This window comes from Macadamia integrifolia, chromosome 2, assembly GCF_013358625.1.
Source record: "Macadamia integrifolia cultivar HAES 741 chromosome 2, SCU_Mint_v3, whole genome shotgun sequence".
Classification (NCBI taxonomy): Eukaryota; Viridiplantae; Streptophyta; class Magnoliopsida; order Proteales; family Proteaceae; genus Macadamia; species Macadamia integrifolia.
The window spans coordinates 37888493-37906814 of record NC_056558.1 but is presented as its reverse complement, the minus strand read 5'-3'; the positions used below and the strand labels follow the sequence as shown (position 1 = coordinate 37906814).

The window sequence follows — 18322 nt, the reverse complement described above, 5'->3', positions numbered from 1 at the left end:
CTCCCTTTTTAAAAAAAAAAAACCATTCCCTTCTGTCAAGTGAAGGGTGTCCGCGGCTAGCTTACTTAAAAGTTGGTGGTTGGGGGTCCCTCGACCAAGTAGAATTATCTGTTTGTACTTTGAACTAATAAAGGATACCTTTTGTTGATAAGGAGTAATCACACTTCTCAGATTTAAGCAACATACACAAAAAAAGCCGGCAAAGTCCCCTCCTTAAATCCTGCTTTATTGAATCAGTTAAAAGTAATGTGCCAAACAACCCTACGAAGAAAAGCTCAATTCCAGGTTTATTCTCCAAAATGTGAGATTGAAAACACACATGGACCGAACCCCTACAACATCAAAAAGGCACCTATAAGCAGGAAAACAAGAAGAGGAAAAATGGCAGGCAGGCCGAAGTGCAACAAGTTCAGAGACACTTCCAGGTCCTGCAATTATACATTTAAGCTACCTCTCATTTGTCATAAATCTGCAAGGCTATAAATAGAGGATTCTGGAACTTTCGTCTCTTCAACTCTAAAAGGCTTGAAACAATTTAGCGGAAAGTGAAAAAGAAAGAAAAAAGATGTGATCTCTCCTTAAAAATATACTCAGCAGGCCTAAATGACCATTCTCAGGGCTCGTCGACCTCCAGATACTGGGAGTGAGAAGCTGCAAGAAGTGCAGCCCCAATGCCGGAACCATCATTTGCATGCTCGATGGTCATAGAATCTGCGACCTCCTCTCCCAGCAACTCTCTCAGAGTGGTCTCCAAACACTCGCTGAATTCTTTGTAATGCTCATACAAACCACCATCCATTGCTATAACTGTTCTCTGCTTCTCCCCCTCCCTGATACTGTCTCTTCCCAGTTTCTTCAGGATACCCAGGATTCCTGCCGCAGCAAGGCGGGCCGCACGTGTTGAAACAATATTACAGAGCTCAACAATAACTTTTCTCGTTTTCAAGGAGGTATTAGAAATCTGAAATGGGAGAAAAGAACAGGATTAGGAAACTCGTCCAGTCATTTCACTAATAAATATGGTTTCCATACCACTTCCACCACAATTTTATATTGCTTTGCAATTCTCAAAGTTGGTTTGTCCAATATACAATGTTCATCTGGTTGGTGCACATTGTATATTTACTTATTTTCCAGTTGGACTTTCCTGTTGGGGAGGTGTTGGATAAGATGTAAGGAGAGTGCCTTACCCCTAAGATATCCTTAAGTTTGGTCCCCACCACTCTCAAATCAGAAGATGCATCGTGATGCATAGCAGACATTTCAGGTGTCCTGCGAATTCCATAATTCAACATGAAATTGTTTGCATTTGCCATTTGCATATTGTCATAAAACCAACTGACAAGCATCTGATGTAGACTAATAAGAGGAAAACTGAAGGAAAATGAAAATTTACATGGATTAGAAAACAAAATAAGTAAAGGGGCGCACATGGGTATAAACGAGGGTGTGTTTTTTGGGTTTCACAGGGGTTGAGGCGTCATTTTTCCACCCTGTATCTAGGCGCAGGGGCCTTGCAACCAGAGTGTTCTTTTCCCCGTTCGTAAACATGATATCTTAAGGAAGAAAATGCATTGAACACAGCTATGAATTAGGCATGGGACAAGTGTAACTGTGCAATAGACAGAAGTTAAGTTGATAGACAACTCATTATGTTGGTTTGGACTTGTCACAGTACAAAAAAGTCTGCTCCAACAAGTCAAAGGTGGATTACAAGTGCATGCCATTAACTATATATAGATGTACTGATTCAAATTTAAAACAACTGGTACTTTTGCTAGACAGTTGATCACATCCATGGCATTGCATTTTGAGTCTCTTGGAAGACAATCAAACATTGCTCCAAATCCACACACAAGCAAAAGGGGAAATAGCAATGTAACTAACCATCAATGCCAAGGAAACTGTGATTTTCCTTCTGATTATAAGTCCACAAGTTCCAAGCTTCTAGGTAGCTGACTGGTGGAAAATCAGCTTTTCATTAAGATGGTTGTAAGAATCTCATACTGTTATACATGGGTTTATTGGTTATAAGAATCTCATACTGTTATACATGGGCTTACTTTGCTTCAGTGATTCTTTGCCCAGCCCTTTGATAGGATGTCATAAACATGTCCCCTGTAAGATGTTATCTACTTCTATTCATCCTACAATTGATAGTGACAAGAACTTTAGATCGCAAGTATAGACAAGTACGAATCTAAAGTGTTGGTTCCATTGCTTTCAGTGTATCACATCCACATAATTGTTATGTCTGAGTTGCAACAAGACTCATCAAATGTTGCCACTGGTGAAAAGCTGGCAAAAACATTTGCAATTATCATGACTTTTATTCAATATTTTCAAGCTTTCACAATCTATAATTCCCACAGGAACCCGTATTTGTGCAAAGAAACAAGTGGAAGAGCAACCTTTTAACATATACAAGACTCTAGTCCGGAAAAACAGTTGAACTACAATGATTACAAACTTCAAGGAGTAGATAAAGTAGTATGAAATAAAGCAAATAGCACAAGGATGAAGCACTATAGAGAAGGTTTTCATCAATTCCCATAGCATGCTAGCATACCTCAATATAAATGGAACTTTGAGTTTTTCTGGAACAGTATCACCAAAAAAAGCAGCTTCTTCAGCCATCCTACATAAGACTCTACGTACAATCTCTCCTAAATACATACCAGAAATTATCTTCTCAAAAATCTGCAGAAGAATATAAAATTTCATCAAATGCAAGGTAAAAAAACATTATTCTTTGAAGGACATGGCATAAGCAACTATGCAAATAAATACATAGAGATAAAATTACCTGTTCACCAGGGTTTAAACTCTCGGCATCCAATGCATGGTCATATTCTGTCAAAGGAAGATGTGATGACCGGAAGTTACCCCATTCCATATTGATAACCTACAATATTTCAGGGACAAATGCTTCAATATTCCTTTAAACTCTTGCATTTGAGCACAGGAGTCTGGCTCACACACTGCATTCCAACCATGAGGCCCCATCTTCTAGTCAAGCTGATTTAGCTTACATCTATAGGCATCAGTGATCATGTCCACTTCATTCCTCAAGCACATAGTCATATATATTGAATTCTTTGAAAAGAAGATGGAAGAGGAGGAATGAAGAAGGAAAGGAACATAGTATATTAAATATGGATAAATGGTAGTAGAACTGTTACAAGAAGATTGCCTACCATCTCTCCTGACTTCGGTAGAAGACCATGCCACTTGGGAATTGCCTGTGCTCGCTCAACATAAGCTGCATTTGTTCCAGTACCCAAGATGACAGCAACAGCAACATCATTGTCGTAATATCTTCCACCAGCTAATGTTCCTATTGTATCATTGACCTGTTCAAACAGTGATTGCTTAATTACTAGAAGGAATAATCAGAATTCATAAAAAATAATAGGGGTCTGCAATCAAATTGAAACATCTTACACAGCTTAAAGCCAGAAAGGCACTGACTGAAACTTACCAGAGCTGTCACACGCATATCAAGGTTTTGTCTTTCCAAGGCTTTTGTCAATTCTATAACTACATCTTGACCAATCTAGTCATTAGAAATATAGAACAAAATCAGAAACACAAAATGATGGACGACAAACTTATTGATGAAGACGTTAGTTTTTAAATTCCAGAGAACATAAAAATGAGTGAGAAGTAGCATCATAACATTCAGATTCCATTTGAACTTCACCAATAATCAACTTTTTATATGATTAGAAAGAGATTCTATACTTCATTAATGTCCTAGACATGGATAAATCTTAATAATGAAAACAGAACCCCTGGCAATCAGAATTAATAGGCAATTCTTTCATCTACTAAGCTAAAAGTAAAGAAAACAGAATAACAGCTTGATATATAATTTCCATGCAAATTCTACACAGTAACCAACTTCTTTTAAATTTAAAAACAGATAACTACTTCATTCATAGAAAGTGAAGGAACAATATTTAAGAATATAAAAAGTCTTGGCAATCAGGATTTACCGCATCCTCAATAGAGAAGCCTTTCGTCCACTTAATAAGGGTCCCTGAGGCAATTGACAATTGCTTCACAGGGAATGAGAAGGTAAAACCCAATTCCCTTTGTCTGCCAGGAAAAAGGTGAAAGTCTTCACCTTCAGAAGCGACAAATTTCGCAAGCTCTTTGGCAATGTAGTCAAATAGGTCCTGAAATCACAGTCGTTTTAAAAATTTAGAGACATGTGGTTATGACCTGAGCGAAGCTGTAGATGTAGCAACTTACATCTGAAGTCCCAAGCATCAAATGTGGAGGAATTGACACCTCAGTAAATTCTTGTTTAACAACACGTCCTTCCTTCCCTCCCAATTGAACTCGCAAAACACGGAAGTTTGTTCCACCAAGGTCCAAAGCATAAAATAATCCTTTCTCATCCCTATAAGAGGAACAAACAAATTAATGCACACGTTCAACATTAAAACCTTCTAGCTTCCTCAAGAATTTCATTTGTCAGTAATGATGATGATGATGAATATTATGAAGACAAATTCTCTTATCACACTATGCCTAATGGATGTTACAATTGCACATCACTGTAGCATCCTTTCTAGTAGTCAGTCTTCTTCTGATGATCGATTCAACTTCTGATAAAAAAGATATATCTTGGTTATATTTCATCTCTTCAACAAGTTTAGTAATGAGTATAACAGATTGGCCCAACAACTACTAAGTTAAATCAACATGCAATCACAAACCCAAAATATCAATAGTGCATGGAAGATGGTGTTTGTCTAGCATTAGGAATTAGGGGGGAAATATTTGGTTAGTTTAGAAGGGACTTAAACTGATGAACACACCAATGGAATGTAACAATAAAAAATATATAGCATACCTACATGATAACAGTATATAGGCAGATGAGGCTTTACCTATGCTCTTGATAAGCCAACAATTGAATCTAACCAATCTTTGAGCATAACCCATGAGTTACCAAAATATTCAATTTACTAGATTCCATAAACAGTACTTCCTGTATACTGAGGTACCAGTCCAACTGAATCTCATAATGTCAACCATCGCAGCAACAAGTGAAACTTTACAATCCATAATCCAAAACGAAAAGGTGAATCCTGATTCATCAATCCATCAAAGGGCCCTACACCAGTTCCTTATCCAGTCAACATCAAAAATTCCCCAGCACTGATAAAATCAAAATATTGGTAGGACAATTATGAAGACTAATCAGTCCATGAGGACTACAAAACACAAGAGATTAAGGTTTAGATATTGAGTGAAGCAAGGGAAATATTAAAAAAATGAAACAAACAAAAGGGAAATAAAGATGGAGAAACAAGTACTCTGGAGTGGAAAAAATGATGGAATAAATCTAAGCCTTTTTTTTTTAAATACTAAGGAAGAAACAACAGAGAGAAAGGAAGGCAGGTCATAAAAGAAAACAAGAGAGTATCCAGAATATGCAAGGAAAAGATTTCTATATGATTACTAAACCATCGATTTGACTAATCTGATAAAGAGCATATTTTCCACATTCTCCTAGACTTCAAAAGCCAAAGCCATCTAATAACGTCAACCATATTTAGCTCAGCCAGCCAAGCGAATTGAATAACAGGGCATTTACATTTTTTTTTTTTCTGGGGCTTCAGATGATGGGGCATGGTTGAATAGTAGCATCTTCATCATCTATGAGGGGCAGCAAACGATCCGATCTCGTGCTCCTACTTGCTTTCTGAGGAGGGAAATGTGAAACACGGGATGGATGTGGGCTTCGGGAGGCAACTACCCAACCGATAAGCTACTACTGGACATTTACTAGTCAACAACAAATAAAAATGTTTGTTGATCTTTTCCTAACATATCAATAATTTTGAATAAATGAGCTTATTAAATTCTGAGGTCCCTTGGGGTCGTTAACCGGATTCACGTCTAACGTGTAGCCAATAACCCACCTAAAAAAAAGACAGAAAATGAAAAATAGGGATTGAAAAAGGAAGTGGGGAGGATAAGCACCCCAAACAGGATTCACTGCAATAACTGGATAAAGACGATAGCTCGCAGATCAAAGAATAAAAAATTTTGAACTATTTGCTGTTTAATCTGTAAACTTCTTGGCCACTTTCTAATCAAGAATTATCCAAGGTGGATAAAGATCAAGAAATCAACAATCAGAGGGGGGAAAAAATCAGAAGGGAGAACAATAACGATAGTACTAATCCCCAGAGGAAAATTTGTGACTAAAAAACTAAAGAAGAAGAAATAGTAGTAGGAGCAGCAATTGACGGAGAAGAAGAATTATATGAGAGTACTAACCCAGTGGGGAGATTGTCGACGTAGCTGATGAGCATCTTGAGTTTGCTTCCTCCCTCGGAAGCAAGCCCTGCATGCATCTCAACGGTCATGGCATCGGCGACCTGTTTGAGCTTAGAAACCTGAGTGGCACACTTCTCATCGACTTCTTTAAGTATGGTCATCGCCTTAGCCCATCGACCAGAACTTCTCATACGATGGCGAACGATAAGAGCTGCCGCGGCGCAGACAGTCGCAGCGCATATCACCGCTGCTCCAACAGCCACCTTCCCCATTAAAAACAAGTCAAAACAAGATACAACACTGGAGATCTCTCAAATGCCCCAAATTTTCTCTTTTTCTTGAGTCCAAAAAATCAGGAAAACCAAACCAAACCCTAAATTGCTTGAACACCTTCTGTAAATCTCAATAATCAAAAGCTCCGAACAGAGTTTCAGAATAAGATTTTCAAGCATTCACACATTCGCAAATATATGAAACAGAATTTATAGAAATCTTTGATGGCTAATATTATTACCGATAAAGATAATAACAATTAAGGAAAACAAAAACGGAAAAGAATCTGAGCTGATTCTTTCTTTCAGGAACTTGATCGAGATTGGGAGAATTGAAAATCGACGAGTTTTGGATCTATGGAATTAGCAGGAGCTCTAGTTTAAAGTAGATGATGACGATGATGATGTATTGGAATTGGGATTCCAGGAGAGTAGAGAATGAATGGAAGGAACCCTAGATCGCAAAAAAGAAAAATGAAGATTTAATTGGTAAGTTTGGATGAATTTGTTCCTTTTTCCGGGATCGAAGGAAACAAAAACGAAAAAAGGGACAGACAACCAAGATTTATATTTTTCTTTTTAATAATAAAATAATTAGAAGGAAGGAAGGAAGGAACACAATGATAAATAATAAATTATTATTTTCTTGGCAGTTTTGGATTTAGATTTACGAGAGATTCGCTGAGTGAGTGAGCTGACTCACCGGTAATGTCGACACTCGAAACAAAACTGTCCTTTTCTATCCAATGGATTTATTTGACGAAAATAACCTTATGACCAAATAGGGGAACTAGGGGTGTCAATCGGTTGGTCTGGCTCGGTTTCGGTCTGGGTTGAATCGGTTTCGGTGTGAAAAAGTTGAAACTGAAACCGAACCAATAAAGAAATTCTAGTTTCGATTTGATATCGATTTCGGTGCGGTTTGATTTCGATTTGTCTTCGGTTTCTTAAATCGATTTATAATCGGGTTGGTTTTGGTTTTTGATCTAGTTTCGATTCGACTTTCCATACAAATGTATACAAAACCATGAAAATTTTGTTTTTTTTAATGAATTTTGGAGTGTTTCGGTTTCTTACCGGTTTGGTTTCGATTTCGATTTGGGTTTTGAGCTGGTTTCAGTTTGGTTTCGGATTCATCCGGTTTTCGATGCGATTCGATTTGATTTTGAGGTTGCAATATTCAAAACCGAACCGAACCAATAATACTTCGGTTCGATTTGATCCGTGTTGTTATCGATTCAGTCCGACCGATTTTACCGATTCGGCTTAGGAATTGACACCCATAAGGGGAACATTAGTGGACAAAGTGGAGTGGGATGCAGTAGAGGGGGCAGAAATGGCAGTTAAGGTTGAAAAGGCCATGGCATCATTTTTAATTTTTATTATCCTGGCAGAGGAGGACAGGATTCTGTTCGCTCTGACGAGTGAGACTGAGACTCAGTTTTTTTTTTTTGGTCAACCCGACTCAGACTGAGTTAATTGAGCCAACTCTGGGAGAGAGAGAGAGATGATGAGACATGCCACGTGGTGATAAGCGGCTTCTTTATTTTGACACGTGGAAGATGCCGTTGCAGTCATAACTCACAACTCGACAAGACCAGACCCCAAAGTAAGTTTGGTTGTTCGGTTGTTCCTACCTTGGGCTTATTATTTGGCAGTTTATAATTACAAATGACAGGATTTGGGAATTCGATGTTTGCGTGGCCTTCAGTGCCTAACTCACGTGGAGGGTGGGACCCCAATTCATACAGAATTTTCATTATAATAAATTTATTAAAAAAAAAAAAAAAAAAAACTACAAGATAATGTAGTGTATGTAATATTATTGGGGTAACATTCTTTCTCTCATAAGAAAAAAAATATAGATTTATAAGAAATGAATAATATCAATAGATTAAAAAATAAGCAGCATGGATGGTGCTGGTAGATTAAAAGTAAAAAATGTGGATAATGTGTGTATGTATATATTTATAATTTATTGATATATAAATTTTTTTTTTAACACAATATGGAGCGGAGTGTTGATCAATCAAGAAGAGTATTTAAAACATATTGGTAGTAGTAGAGATGAAAATGTTACGTGGGATGTATAGCAAGACTAAGAGGGATAGAGTAAGAAATGATTGTATTAGAAACAAAGTGGGAGTTATCCCGATTCAAGACAAGCTCTTGAGAGTCGATTTAGGTGGTATGGTCATGTGCAACGGAAACCTATAGATGCCCCAATCAGGAGAAATGACCAGATTATATAAAGGGTTTCAGTAGAAGTAGAGGAAGATTTAAAGTGATTATTGACAAAGTGGTAAGGAAAGATATGCAATTGATAGGGGTGGATTCTAGTATGATCGCAGATATGTCTATGTCGAGGACAAAGAACCCGACGGGGATGTTCTTGAGATACTATTATATTTTTACTACTAAAACATATCGTTCTTATCATCCTATACTTCCTTGTTGTATTTCGTTTATCTTATATTTCTTTTGTTTTGTTGAACATTTGAATCCATGTAACCGACCTGATTTAGTTAGGATAAGGTTATGGTTGTTGTAATCTATTAATATACATTAAACATAAAGTTGGGCTGGATGGGCCAAACCTAGCTCAAGATCTCAACCTAAGACCAGCCAAACCTTGGGCTTAAAAATCCTAACCTGAGCTTGAAAAGCTGAGCTCATGCCTTGTTAGGGCTAAGGACCATCTCGGATTAACTGGACCAAATTGAAACCCCTGGTAGACTTCATCATTTTTTTTTCTAAAAGAGAGGGATTGAGTTTCATGTTTGGTTGCATAACATACGTTAGCCCCTCCCTATGTCCATCTCTCTCTCTTACCAAATAGAAGATAAATACATAATTTCATAAGAGCATGGAGAGAGATAGACATAGGGAGACGTTATCATATGCATCCAAGTATCGTTTTCTCTCCCCGAAAGATATATCAATTCTCTGATCCAAGCTTCTTTTTCTTTCTTTTTTTGGAAAAGGATTATGTGGTTCGTATAATGTGGGGGTGAATGAAAACCTAATAAATAAATAAGTTTTAGGGTTATTAGGTTCGTTAAAAAAAAAAGTGAAAAGTTTTAAATATGAGTAGAGACGTACAGTACAATTAGAGTTAGCAAATTCTTCAATTTAAGGTACAATGAATAATTTCAAAAAAACATACATAACTAAATAGTTTTTTTATTTGTTTGATGCTCGTATATTGCAGGACACGTGACTTTTCATCCCTACATTCTTTATTGAAGAAACTTTTCCTTCATTGTGGGAGAAGGAAAATCCACGATCTAACCAACATTATTACTTTCCCTACTAGTTTAAGGTAAAAAACATATCTCTCATTTATGATACCCATCCCAGCCTCATTAATTCCCCAAACAAAGGAATACCTCCTCCACCATGGATCTTGTTTATTTAAAGCATGTTGAGGTTAGCTTTGGGCCTCCCTATCAACCACTCTTTGTTACTACCAAAAGTCCCAAAAAAAAAAAAAAAGTTTCATTACTTCATAAAAACAGACTACTTCTTACATCAATAATATATGAATTTATTCAAATTATTTTCTAATTGAAGTTCAATATAGGATGTCAAAGAAAGAAGTTTAACATAGGATTGTCATCCTTTTCTTATCCTCCCTCCTCTCTATATATATACTCTATATATCCCCTGTATTAGGCATTTTTCTACCACGTAAAAATAGTTAATGTCGTGGCTTATTCAAACCATTAGAGATACAAAGGATTTTTGTTATTAATCACATGCTAAAATCCAAGTCACATCTCAATCATATGACTCACCTTGTATTGCATGTGTATTTGATGTTTCACTTTCATTTGCAATAGTCTAGAACTAAGTTTAAGGTCCTAGCGGGTTTAGGACTTGGGTCACCATCCGTACCCAACCACTATAAATATACAAGTAGTCAAAGGGGGTTGTAGATGGATATGCCAGCTCCTTAATCCCCCTGTTTGGAAATCAGAATGGCCTCAGCCCACTAAGTGTTATGGGTACTAATAGGCTTTGCCTTTGTTCAATTCCAGGCGTACAATGGATGGCAATATAAAGCCTATAGGAGAGCCAAAAGTGGTAATGTGCACTCGATCAATAAGCGTATCTGTGTATGTTTCTTTGCAAATAGGAACTGCACATGGCTGTGGGCCCATGTCGCATGCTGGAGAGGGAGAGAGAGAGAGAGAGAGAGAGAGAGGTGACAATGACATGGCAAGAACCTTTGGACCAATCCATGGCACATAGGTATTGGGTTCTCTCTCCTCTTTTTCATTAAAAGCTTCCACCTTTTTCTCTGTGCTTTTTAAAATGAAAGAACAGAAAAATGTAAGCATTTGGCCTAATTGCCTTTGAAGCAAATCAAACAGCTACCATTCAAAAGATATGGTTTTCAATAGAGCCAGACCATGTGAGCTACTGTATCTAACCCCACTGAGTTCACTGCTAATCTATTCTGGATCTCCAGAAATTAAAAAGATTCAGAACTATGTGCTCATAGTCATAACTCATAAGACATGACAACCCCCCCCCCCCTCTCTCTCCTCTCCCTCTCTCTCTCTCTCTCTCTCTCTCTCTCTCTCTCTCTCCTTTTCTAAATGTGGTCAGTTTGCAATCAAAACAACAAAAAATGAGAACAGAGCAACAAGACTTACATTTCAACTCTAGCTGAAATAAGTGAACTTTAATCCAAATGCATCACAGTTGAACTCTCTAACAGAAAGAAAGAAATTGGATTTCTTACTCTTTTCATTACCACAATATGTCTCTTCTTCCACAGGTCAATTAATTCAACAAGAAACATAATATATAGGACCAGAGGTTGAGACCCAAAGCTAATCTGGTCACTACATTTGATAGCGTGTTTCATATAAATTGAATTCATAAATAACATGACAAAGAGATCACTTTCAATCTGCATCAAGAAGGATGTTACATTACGTAATAATGTAGCTTACTGCAACAAAATTCAAGAAGATATGGCCATCTATAAAGCAGGTTCAAAAGAAAATGACTTGAGGAAACCCTCAGTTCCCACTGAAGCAGTGGTCTCAGATTCCTATAAATTTTAAGACCGGAAACGTCTCTTGGATGCTTATGTATGGTTCTTTTTGGTTAGAAAAAGCTAGGGTGCACTGCAATTTTGTTCTACCATACTTATCTGCCATCAGGCAAGTCAAGTGGGGCTCAATTTTAATGAATTATAAGCCTTTCCTATCCCTATCCCACTTCAGTGTCAAAACTTGAGTCTTATCTGATTCCATCATGAGTTAATAACTTAATACAAATTAAACAAATACTAGTGGCAAAAAGCCAAAGGGGGGTGGTGAACAGTTGGAAGATTCTGAACCATTGAAAATGTAAGGAACATACCCACCTCACTCAATGCTCATTTGGGGGACAAGGGGAGAACCTCTGCTTGGCTTTCCTAGCTAGGGTTCATATGTATCATGCTTGTCCAAGTTAGCTGCAATTTGCATTCACTACCAGTTTTACTTTGGTATCAAGTCTTTCAGAGAGCTTGTTGATCACATGAAAAGGCTGTATCCAAAGCATCGTACCAGGTCCCTAGTCCCATTCCTATAATCAGATTTGCACAATTCTCTTTGCATCCTCCAAGCCATGAGCTTTATCCCTACTTACCTACAAAATAAGCAGTCAAAATACACAAATAAACTCCAACTTCATCTGTTTGTTACCTTTGATATGTTTCCAAAGCCTCCCTTTCTCAAGAGATTATTCCCAAGACAAATTAAGCATCCAATTTCGGCAAAATGATTTCAAATGTGTTGCACAGAAAGAGAATATCAGACTGTCCTAACAATTACAGATATAGAAGTACAAAATTAGTGTTCATAGAAACAATAGTACAATCATCACCCATGTCAAAGTCATGCATTAGTCCCAGATCAAACTTCACTTTCAAGTGAAAAGTAACAAAAGAAATGGAGTTTAACCTGTCAAGTCTGCAAGAGTAGGAATTACAGGCACAAGAAAGTTCCCAAATGGAGAATCAAAGCTTCTGAAATTCCCAGTGCATCCGTCTTGTTGTGCCTGTGCCACTGCATTTTTCTTGGCCTGTTGAATCTTAAGATATATTCCACCAACATGGACCGTAGGAGACTGCACTTTACAGTGAGGATATGTAATTAAGAATTCCTATAAATACAAAGACAGAAACAAATGAAATGAAAACATACAGCTGAACTCTGACGGGGAGTTGTAGCTTTGTCTGTCCTTGCATCTGGTGAAGAGATGTTCCTACACAACAACAGGAAAAATTGAATCATGTAGACCTATAATATTGTTAACCATGTTCAAAAGAAAACAAATTGGCTCTTCACATTTTCGCTTCCCATTTGTATATAAACTCATCTGTGTTTTTATTACTCTATGTAAACCATGGTGTTCAGAATGTCTAACGCATCTCCGATCAGAACGTTCAGTTTAGTGTCTTACACATGAAAAAAGAAATACTTTCCGGTGCAAGTTGGAGAGAGTCTTTCAGTTGCAACCCATGGAACAAGGACATTGTTAAAGTTACTGTGGTATATTGGGTACAGCAAGGGGTTTTCTTACAAATAAGTTTGTGTTAGGGGCTTACAGTAATTATCCATCAGTTCATATGAGGGTGATGCAGTTACAAGTAGGATGATATAAGGACTAATTTGTCATTTATTATTTATTCTTATTTCCTGTTTAGCAACCAATAGAAATGATTTAGAGTTTGTTTTAAATTCTATATGGGATTGAATAGGATTGATTCAAAACTTGTTACTCTTCATCACCTTCTTTCATTATTTTTCATCCCCCGTTTCTTCCTTTCCTTTTCTCATTTCTGTTCTTATTTACTGTTACTGGCAAACTTATTGGTTGAGTGGGATTTGATCCATCTCTTTCCTCATTAAACTGATGCGTTCCACCAACCTGGTCAGACAGATTCATGGAAGTAACCCAAACAAGTTCTGGTGGTCCTGCTGCTGGAACTTGAGAAAACAAAAAGCAAAAAGATAGAATAGGAAGAAGATATGATGACTCTTCACCTTCACCACAGCTATTCTAAGGTTTCACCACCTTGGTTTCACTTTATTCACCACAAGGCTGCCGCTCCACTGAAGAGACAATAATAAAATGAGGGCCAAAATTGATGGGCTGTAGTAGCCCTCCTCTTGTATTTATAAAACATGAAGAACGGGTTACAAGAGTCGCAAGAATAGAAAGTTATTGCTACTATGTAGCTCACAAATTAATAAAATAGTCCTTAGGTAGATAGAAAACTCCTGGAAAGAATCCCAAATAACCCTACGCAGATATTCAACCCGGAAAATAGTGGAGAAAACCAATTGAACCAAATCCAACCAATAGAATGGGCAGAAATTTGAATCAAATCTCCCCTTTAATAGTTCAAGACAGCCCCAAAATATGGAAGCAATCAGATGGCTGGATTGAAAATAATCCCAGAAAAATATCAAATCTGAACTCAAAAACTCAGTTTTTTAGCAGCAGCAGTTGGAGAGCTCAGAAAGCAATCACATTCAGTTGAGTCCCTCTTTAAGGTGGGGGGGGGGGGGGAACTTAACACCAAAATATCACCCTGATCTGTCCGATAGAAAACTCCTGGACAGAATCCCAAATAACCCTACGCCGATATTTAACCTGGAAAATAGTGGAGAAAACAAATTGAACCAAATCCAACCAATAGAATGGGCAGAAATTTGAATCGAATCTCCCCTTTAATAGTTCAAGACAGCCCCAAAATATGGAAGCAATCAGATGGCTGGATTGAAAATAATTTCAGAAAAATATCAAATCTGAACTCAAAAACTCAGAATAGGGGTTTTTTAGCAGCAGCTGTTGGAGAGTTCAGAAACCAATCACATTCAGTTGAGTCCCTCTTTAAAGGGGGGGGGGGGCACTTAACACCAAAATATCACCCAGATCTAATGGACAGATCAGGGTGAGGCCAGCTCACAAAAAGGGGTTGGAAAATAGGCCAAAACAGGGGAGCCACAAGTACTTGTAGATCTCAGAATAGACTTTTAACAAATCAATTCAGGACAATAATACGATCAGTAATGGTGCGGAATAACCCCACAAAAAACAGAGGAACAATCAATCAAATCAAGTATAAGAACAGTACCTGGTCTGTGAAGAAAAACCCAGGTTTCCCACCCTCCAATCCCAACCAGATTCCCTCTGTCTGTAATGGTTTCTCGCCCCACTAAGTCCCTCAGATATGCGGAGCAAATAAGATTTCTTTATTCATCAAATCATGGGAGCTCTTGGCTCTTACAAAGGCTTCAAATAAAAGCAGTAATTTCAAGTCCTAATCTGAATAGGAAACCCACTTCTATTCTAATTAGAGACTTGTGACTGAACTAAGAACTGACTTAAGACTAAGAACAAATATCCAAACAGTACTTAATTAAAAATAAGACTTAGTAATCTAAATAATACCGAACCAACCCCAGAAGGTCTAGCCAAGCTAGCCTGCTGGGTCTGCAAGCGTTGTTGGCCCTTTCTTCTTGTGGATATATACTTTCAGCTCCTTCTCTGCATCAAGTAGTCACTAAGAGTTTGGTTTGATAAAGTCAGAAAAATTATTACTAGTTACGGGGGTTCACACAGTGCTTCTCTAATCACTTTGTGATTGTTCATAGCCACAGCTCCAAGGTGATAGTATTGGTTGTTTACATTGATGATATTATCATCTCTGACAATGATTTATCTGGATTTGAAGGTGTCAAAGCCTACTTACAACAACTCTCTTAGATGGACTTGGGTGCTCTCTGAAATTTTCTAGTTTTGTGAAGGACAAGAACCCGTGTTGCTGACCCCCTATAAAGGATGTTCCCATGATGCGTATCTTTTTTCTGCGATACCCTCTCAACTTATCCCGGTGCTTTCTCTTTTTAACTTATCTTTTATACTTCTTTACTTTCTTTTTTCCAGCATTGGATCCATGTAGCCAGCCCCATTCAGTTGGGATAAGGTTACGGTTGTTTTTGTCGTAAGGTTGTTCACAGCAAGAAAGGTGTTAGTCTAACTCAAAGGATATATGTTCTTCACCTTTTGTCGGAAATTGGTATGTTGGGTTACAAACTTGTTGATACTCCCATAGATCCTCATAAGAAACTTGATATTTGTGAAGACAAGGAGTACACAGACAAGCATAAATATAGGAGATTGGTTAGTAAACTCATCTACCTTACAATAACCATAGTTGTAAAGGCATTCCAAGGCAACAACTAAGCGTCCAGGCGGCCTAGTTGGGGTTTGGGGCTATGGGCGACTATCGCTTTATTGCATTGGCACCTTACTGCAAGGCGCAATACTTATTTATATCAAATATCATTTAAGTAAATGTTTTATTTACTTGATATATTATTCATAAATAAGCAAATACCCCCTATTTGAAAACAATAAAAATAGTTTAAAAATTAAATTCCAAAAGGATAAAAGGTCAACCCCTAGTCCAATAACAAAAACTAGATTTTTTGTTGTAGGGGTGATTTTCAACTTTCAATGCTGGGATTTTTCTCAATTTTGAAAATTTCACAATCTTATCATGGTAAAACATTGCTAAAAAACAAAATTCCTATAAAATAATTTTTTGTTTTGATGTCCATAAAATTATTTTCATTTAGGAGATTTTAACAGCATTCGCGCACTTTAAAATAAGTATGAGTGGAATATAACTTTGTCATTACAACCCAAGTTTAAGCAATCTTAGACTTATTGAAAAGTTGGTTTTGTACTCTATCAATATAAAAATTCTCATGTAAAAATAAAATCATTTGACCAGTCCAAACTTATTAAAGAACAAGAACATTTCACTAAGGCTGCGTTTGGTAACGTTTCTGTTCCAGAAACGACGTTTCGTGTTAAAAACGAAAATTTCAGTTTCTGTATCAAAACGCCATTTTTAAACGAAAAAATGGTGTTTGGTGAATCTATTTCTGGAATGGTTTCAGAACGGAAAAACTGTGGTTGTGGCGTTTGGTAAAACTTGTTTCAGAAATATTTTTCTGGATGAAAATCATTAATTACAGAAATAACACAATTAAAATACTATCATAAATTGATAATCTTTTGGGACAATATTAAAGTAGTAGATACCAAATAAAAAAAGTGGTTCCAAAATATAAAAAATACAGAAATAACTATGCCTTGTTCAAGTTAATCATTCTTTACATAATCATACTTTTCACTTTTTGTTCAAGTCCAAAGACTTGAATGCTGAATAGTTTTTTGGAAGAGTGAAGAAAAGGTGAGTTTTCAATTTTCAAATCAAATTGGTTGGGAACTCTTGAGTAGTCCAGTGTCCAAGGAAGACAAAAATCCACGATTCCATGACCAGATGCCTTTGCTCTAACTTTTCATGACCAGCATGGGTTCTCTTATCAAGTCTCAGTTTTATCAGAAATTGGGTTCAATGCTTCATGCTCCCCTACTCTACAGCCTTCAATTTCAGAAGAGTTGGGTCTGTTGGGACTTGGGATGTGTATTGTGAATTCCAAAGGATAAAAACATAATACAAAAACCCACAAGAATGCACAAGTGATAGACCTGTTTCTTTCAAACTGAACCCTGTAGAACACAAGATTGAAGAACAAATTGTAGATATAACGGTTTGAAATGAAAATCAGTAACTGATAATGTTCACTATACTATAAAATAGAAAATCGAAAGAGAAATGGAGTATGATAAAAGAAGGGAAAAAAAATGACAATAATGAAAAACCCACAGAGCAGCAGCATAGGAACAGAAGTGCTATTGCCTCATAGACCTGCTTATCAATTTTTTCATGAATCTCTCAAACCTATACATACATTTCCCTGACACCTAAATCTCTCCCTACCAATTTATTCACAATTCAGATGTCCATAACAATTCAAATAAATATGGAGAGACTATCTTTTTTGTCCCCCTTGTCTATCTCCACTTTATCCATCCCAATTTCTTCTTCCCCCAAAAATGTAATTCCTCAAATGCATAGCACATATGGCCGGAACCCATTCGATGATTGCAGGAATTCTAATCTTCATTCTTTCTCAGGCTGCGAGGTTTGCCCAAACAGTAATAGCAATTGTGGACAGAGAAGAAGAAAAAGAAGAAGAAGAAGGATCTAGTGACAGTCTAGATGACTGAAACATTGCTTCTCTTTCTTTCTTTGGAGGGAATTTAAGAAAATTCTCAAAAGAATCAATAGAAGGGAGGTGGTGGGGGATGACTATCAAATTCCACTTTTGCGAACAACAAGAGAGCAGAGAGAGAGGGAGAAAAGAAGCTCAGACCTTTCTGTGAACAACCTCAGAACAAACCCTAACCGTAGCAAATTAGGTCGAAAATGGCATCCTATCACCCCCAATTTGAAATTCTTCCAGAATTTAAGTTCCAAATCTCAATCATACTTCGTACCTGAAGCTGATGAACAGAAATCTGATAAACGACGAAGAACAGGGGCGGCAGCGTCGTCTCTCCTCTCTGCGAGAAATCAAGTTTTTCTGCTTAAAAAATAAAAAAAAGGCGAGATGAGGTTGAAGAACAAAGAAGCGGGTAGAAGGAAAAGATGAGGCTGTGGGGCCGGCAGCATTACCTGTTGTGAACAGAACCAGCGGCTTCAGCGGTGTGGTGTCTTCTCTCCTCTTTGCGCAATAGTAGGGTGGTGTTAAGAGAGGTAAAAGATTATCAGGAACGATTTGCGAAAAAAGTTCCTTTTTTTTTTTTTTTTTGTTTGGAAC

General features: G+C 37.2%; 2 protein-coding genes across 6 annotated transcripts in view; both read right to left on the bottom strand.

The window, feature by feature from the left end:
• Positions 1 to 262: 262 nt before the first annotated feature.
• Positions 263 to 7130, bottom strand: LOC122062382 (hexokinase-1-like). Its single transcript, XM_042625988.1, has 9 exons — positions 6301 to 7130; positions 4258 to 4408; positions 3999 to 4181; positions 3482 to 3556; positions 3198 to 3353; positions 2807 to 2905; positions 2570 to 2700; positions 1191 to 1272; positions 263 to 961 (listed from the first exon to the last, which is right to left on the bottom strand). Exons 1-9 carry the CDS (start codon positions 6570 to 6572, stop codon positions 614 to 616), a joined length of 1497 nt encoding a protein of 498 aa, XP_042481922.1. The 5' UTR covers positions 6573 to 7130; the 3' UTR covers positions 263 to 613.
• Positions 7131 to 11494: 4364 nt separating this feature from the next.
• LOC122072208 overlaps positions 11495 to 18322 on the bottom strand; it is a 10812-nt gene continuing 3984 nt past the window's right edge. The window contains exons 1-5 of one of the 5 annotated variants that reach the window (XR_006138355.1): positions 18178 to 18278; positions 18000 to 18085; positions 12779 to 12839; positions 12536 to 12701; positions 11495 to 12221 (exon numbers count right to left, since the gene is read on the bottom strand). Coding sequence is in view for 4 of the 5 variants with exons in the window: in XM_042636778.1 (XP_042492712.1) it covers positions 12107 to 12213; positions 12536 to 12701; positions 12779 to 12839; positions 18000 to 18065 (400 nt within the window). In the remaining variant the exon portion in view is untranslated. The other 4 variants (XM_042636778.1, XM_042636780.1, XM_042636781.1 and 1 more) reach the window with 4 other exon arrangements.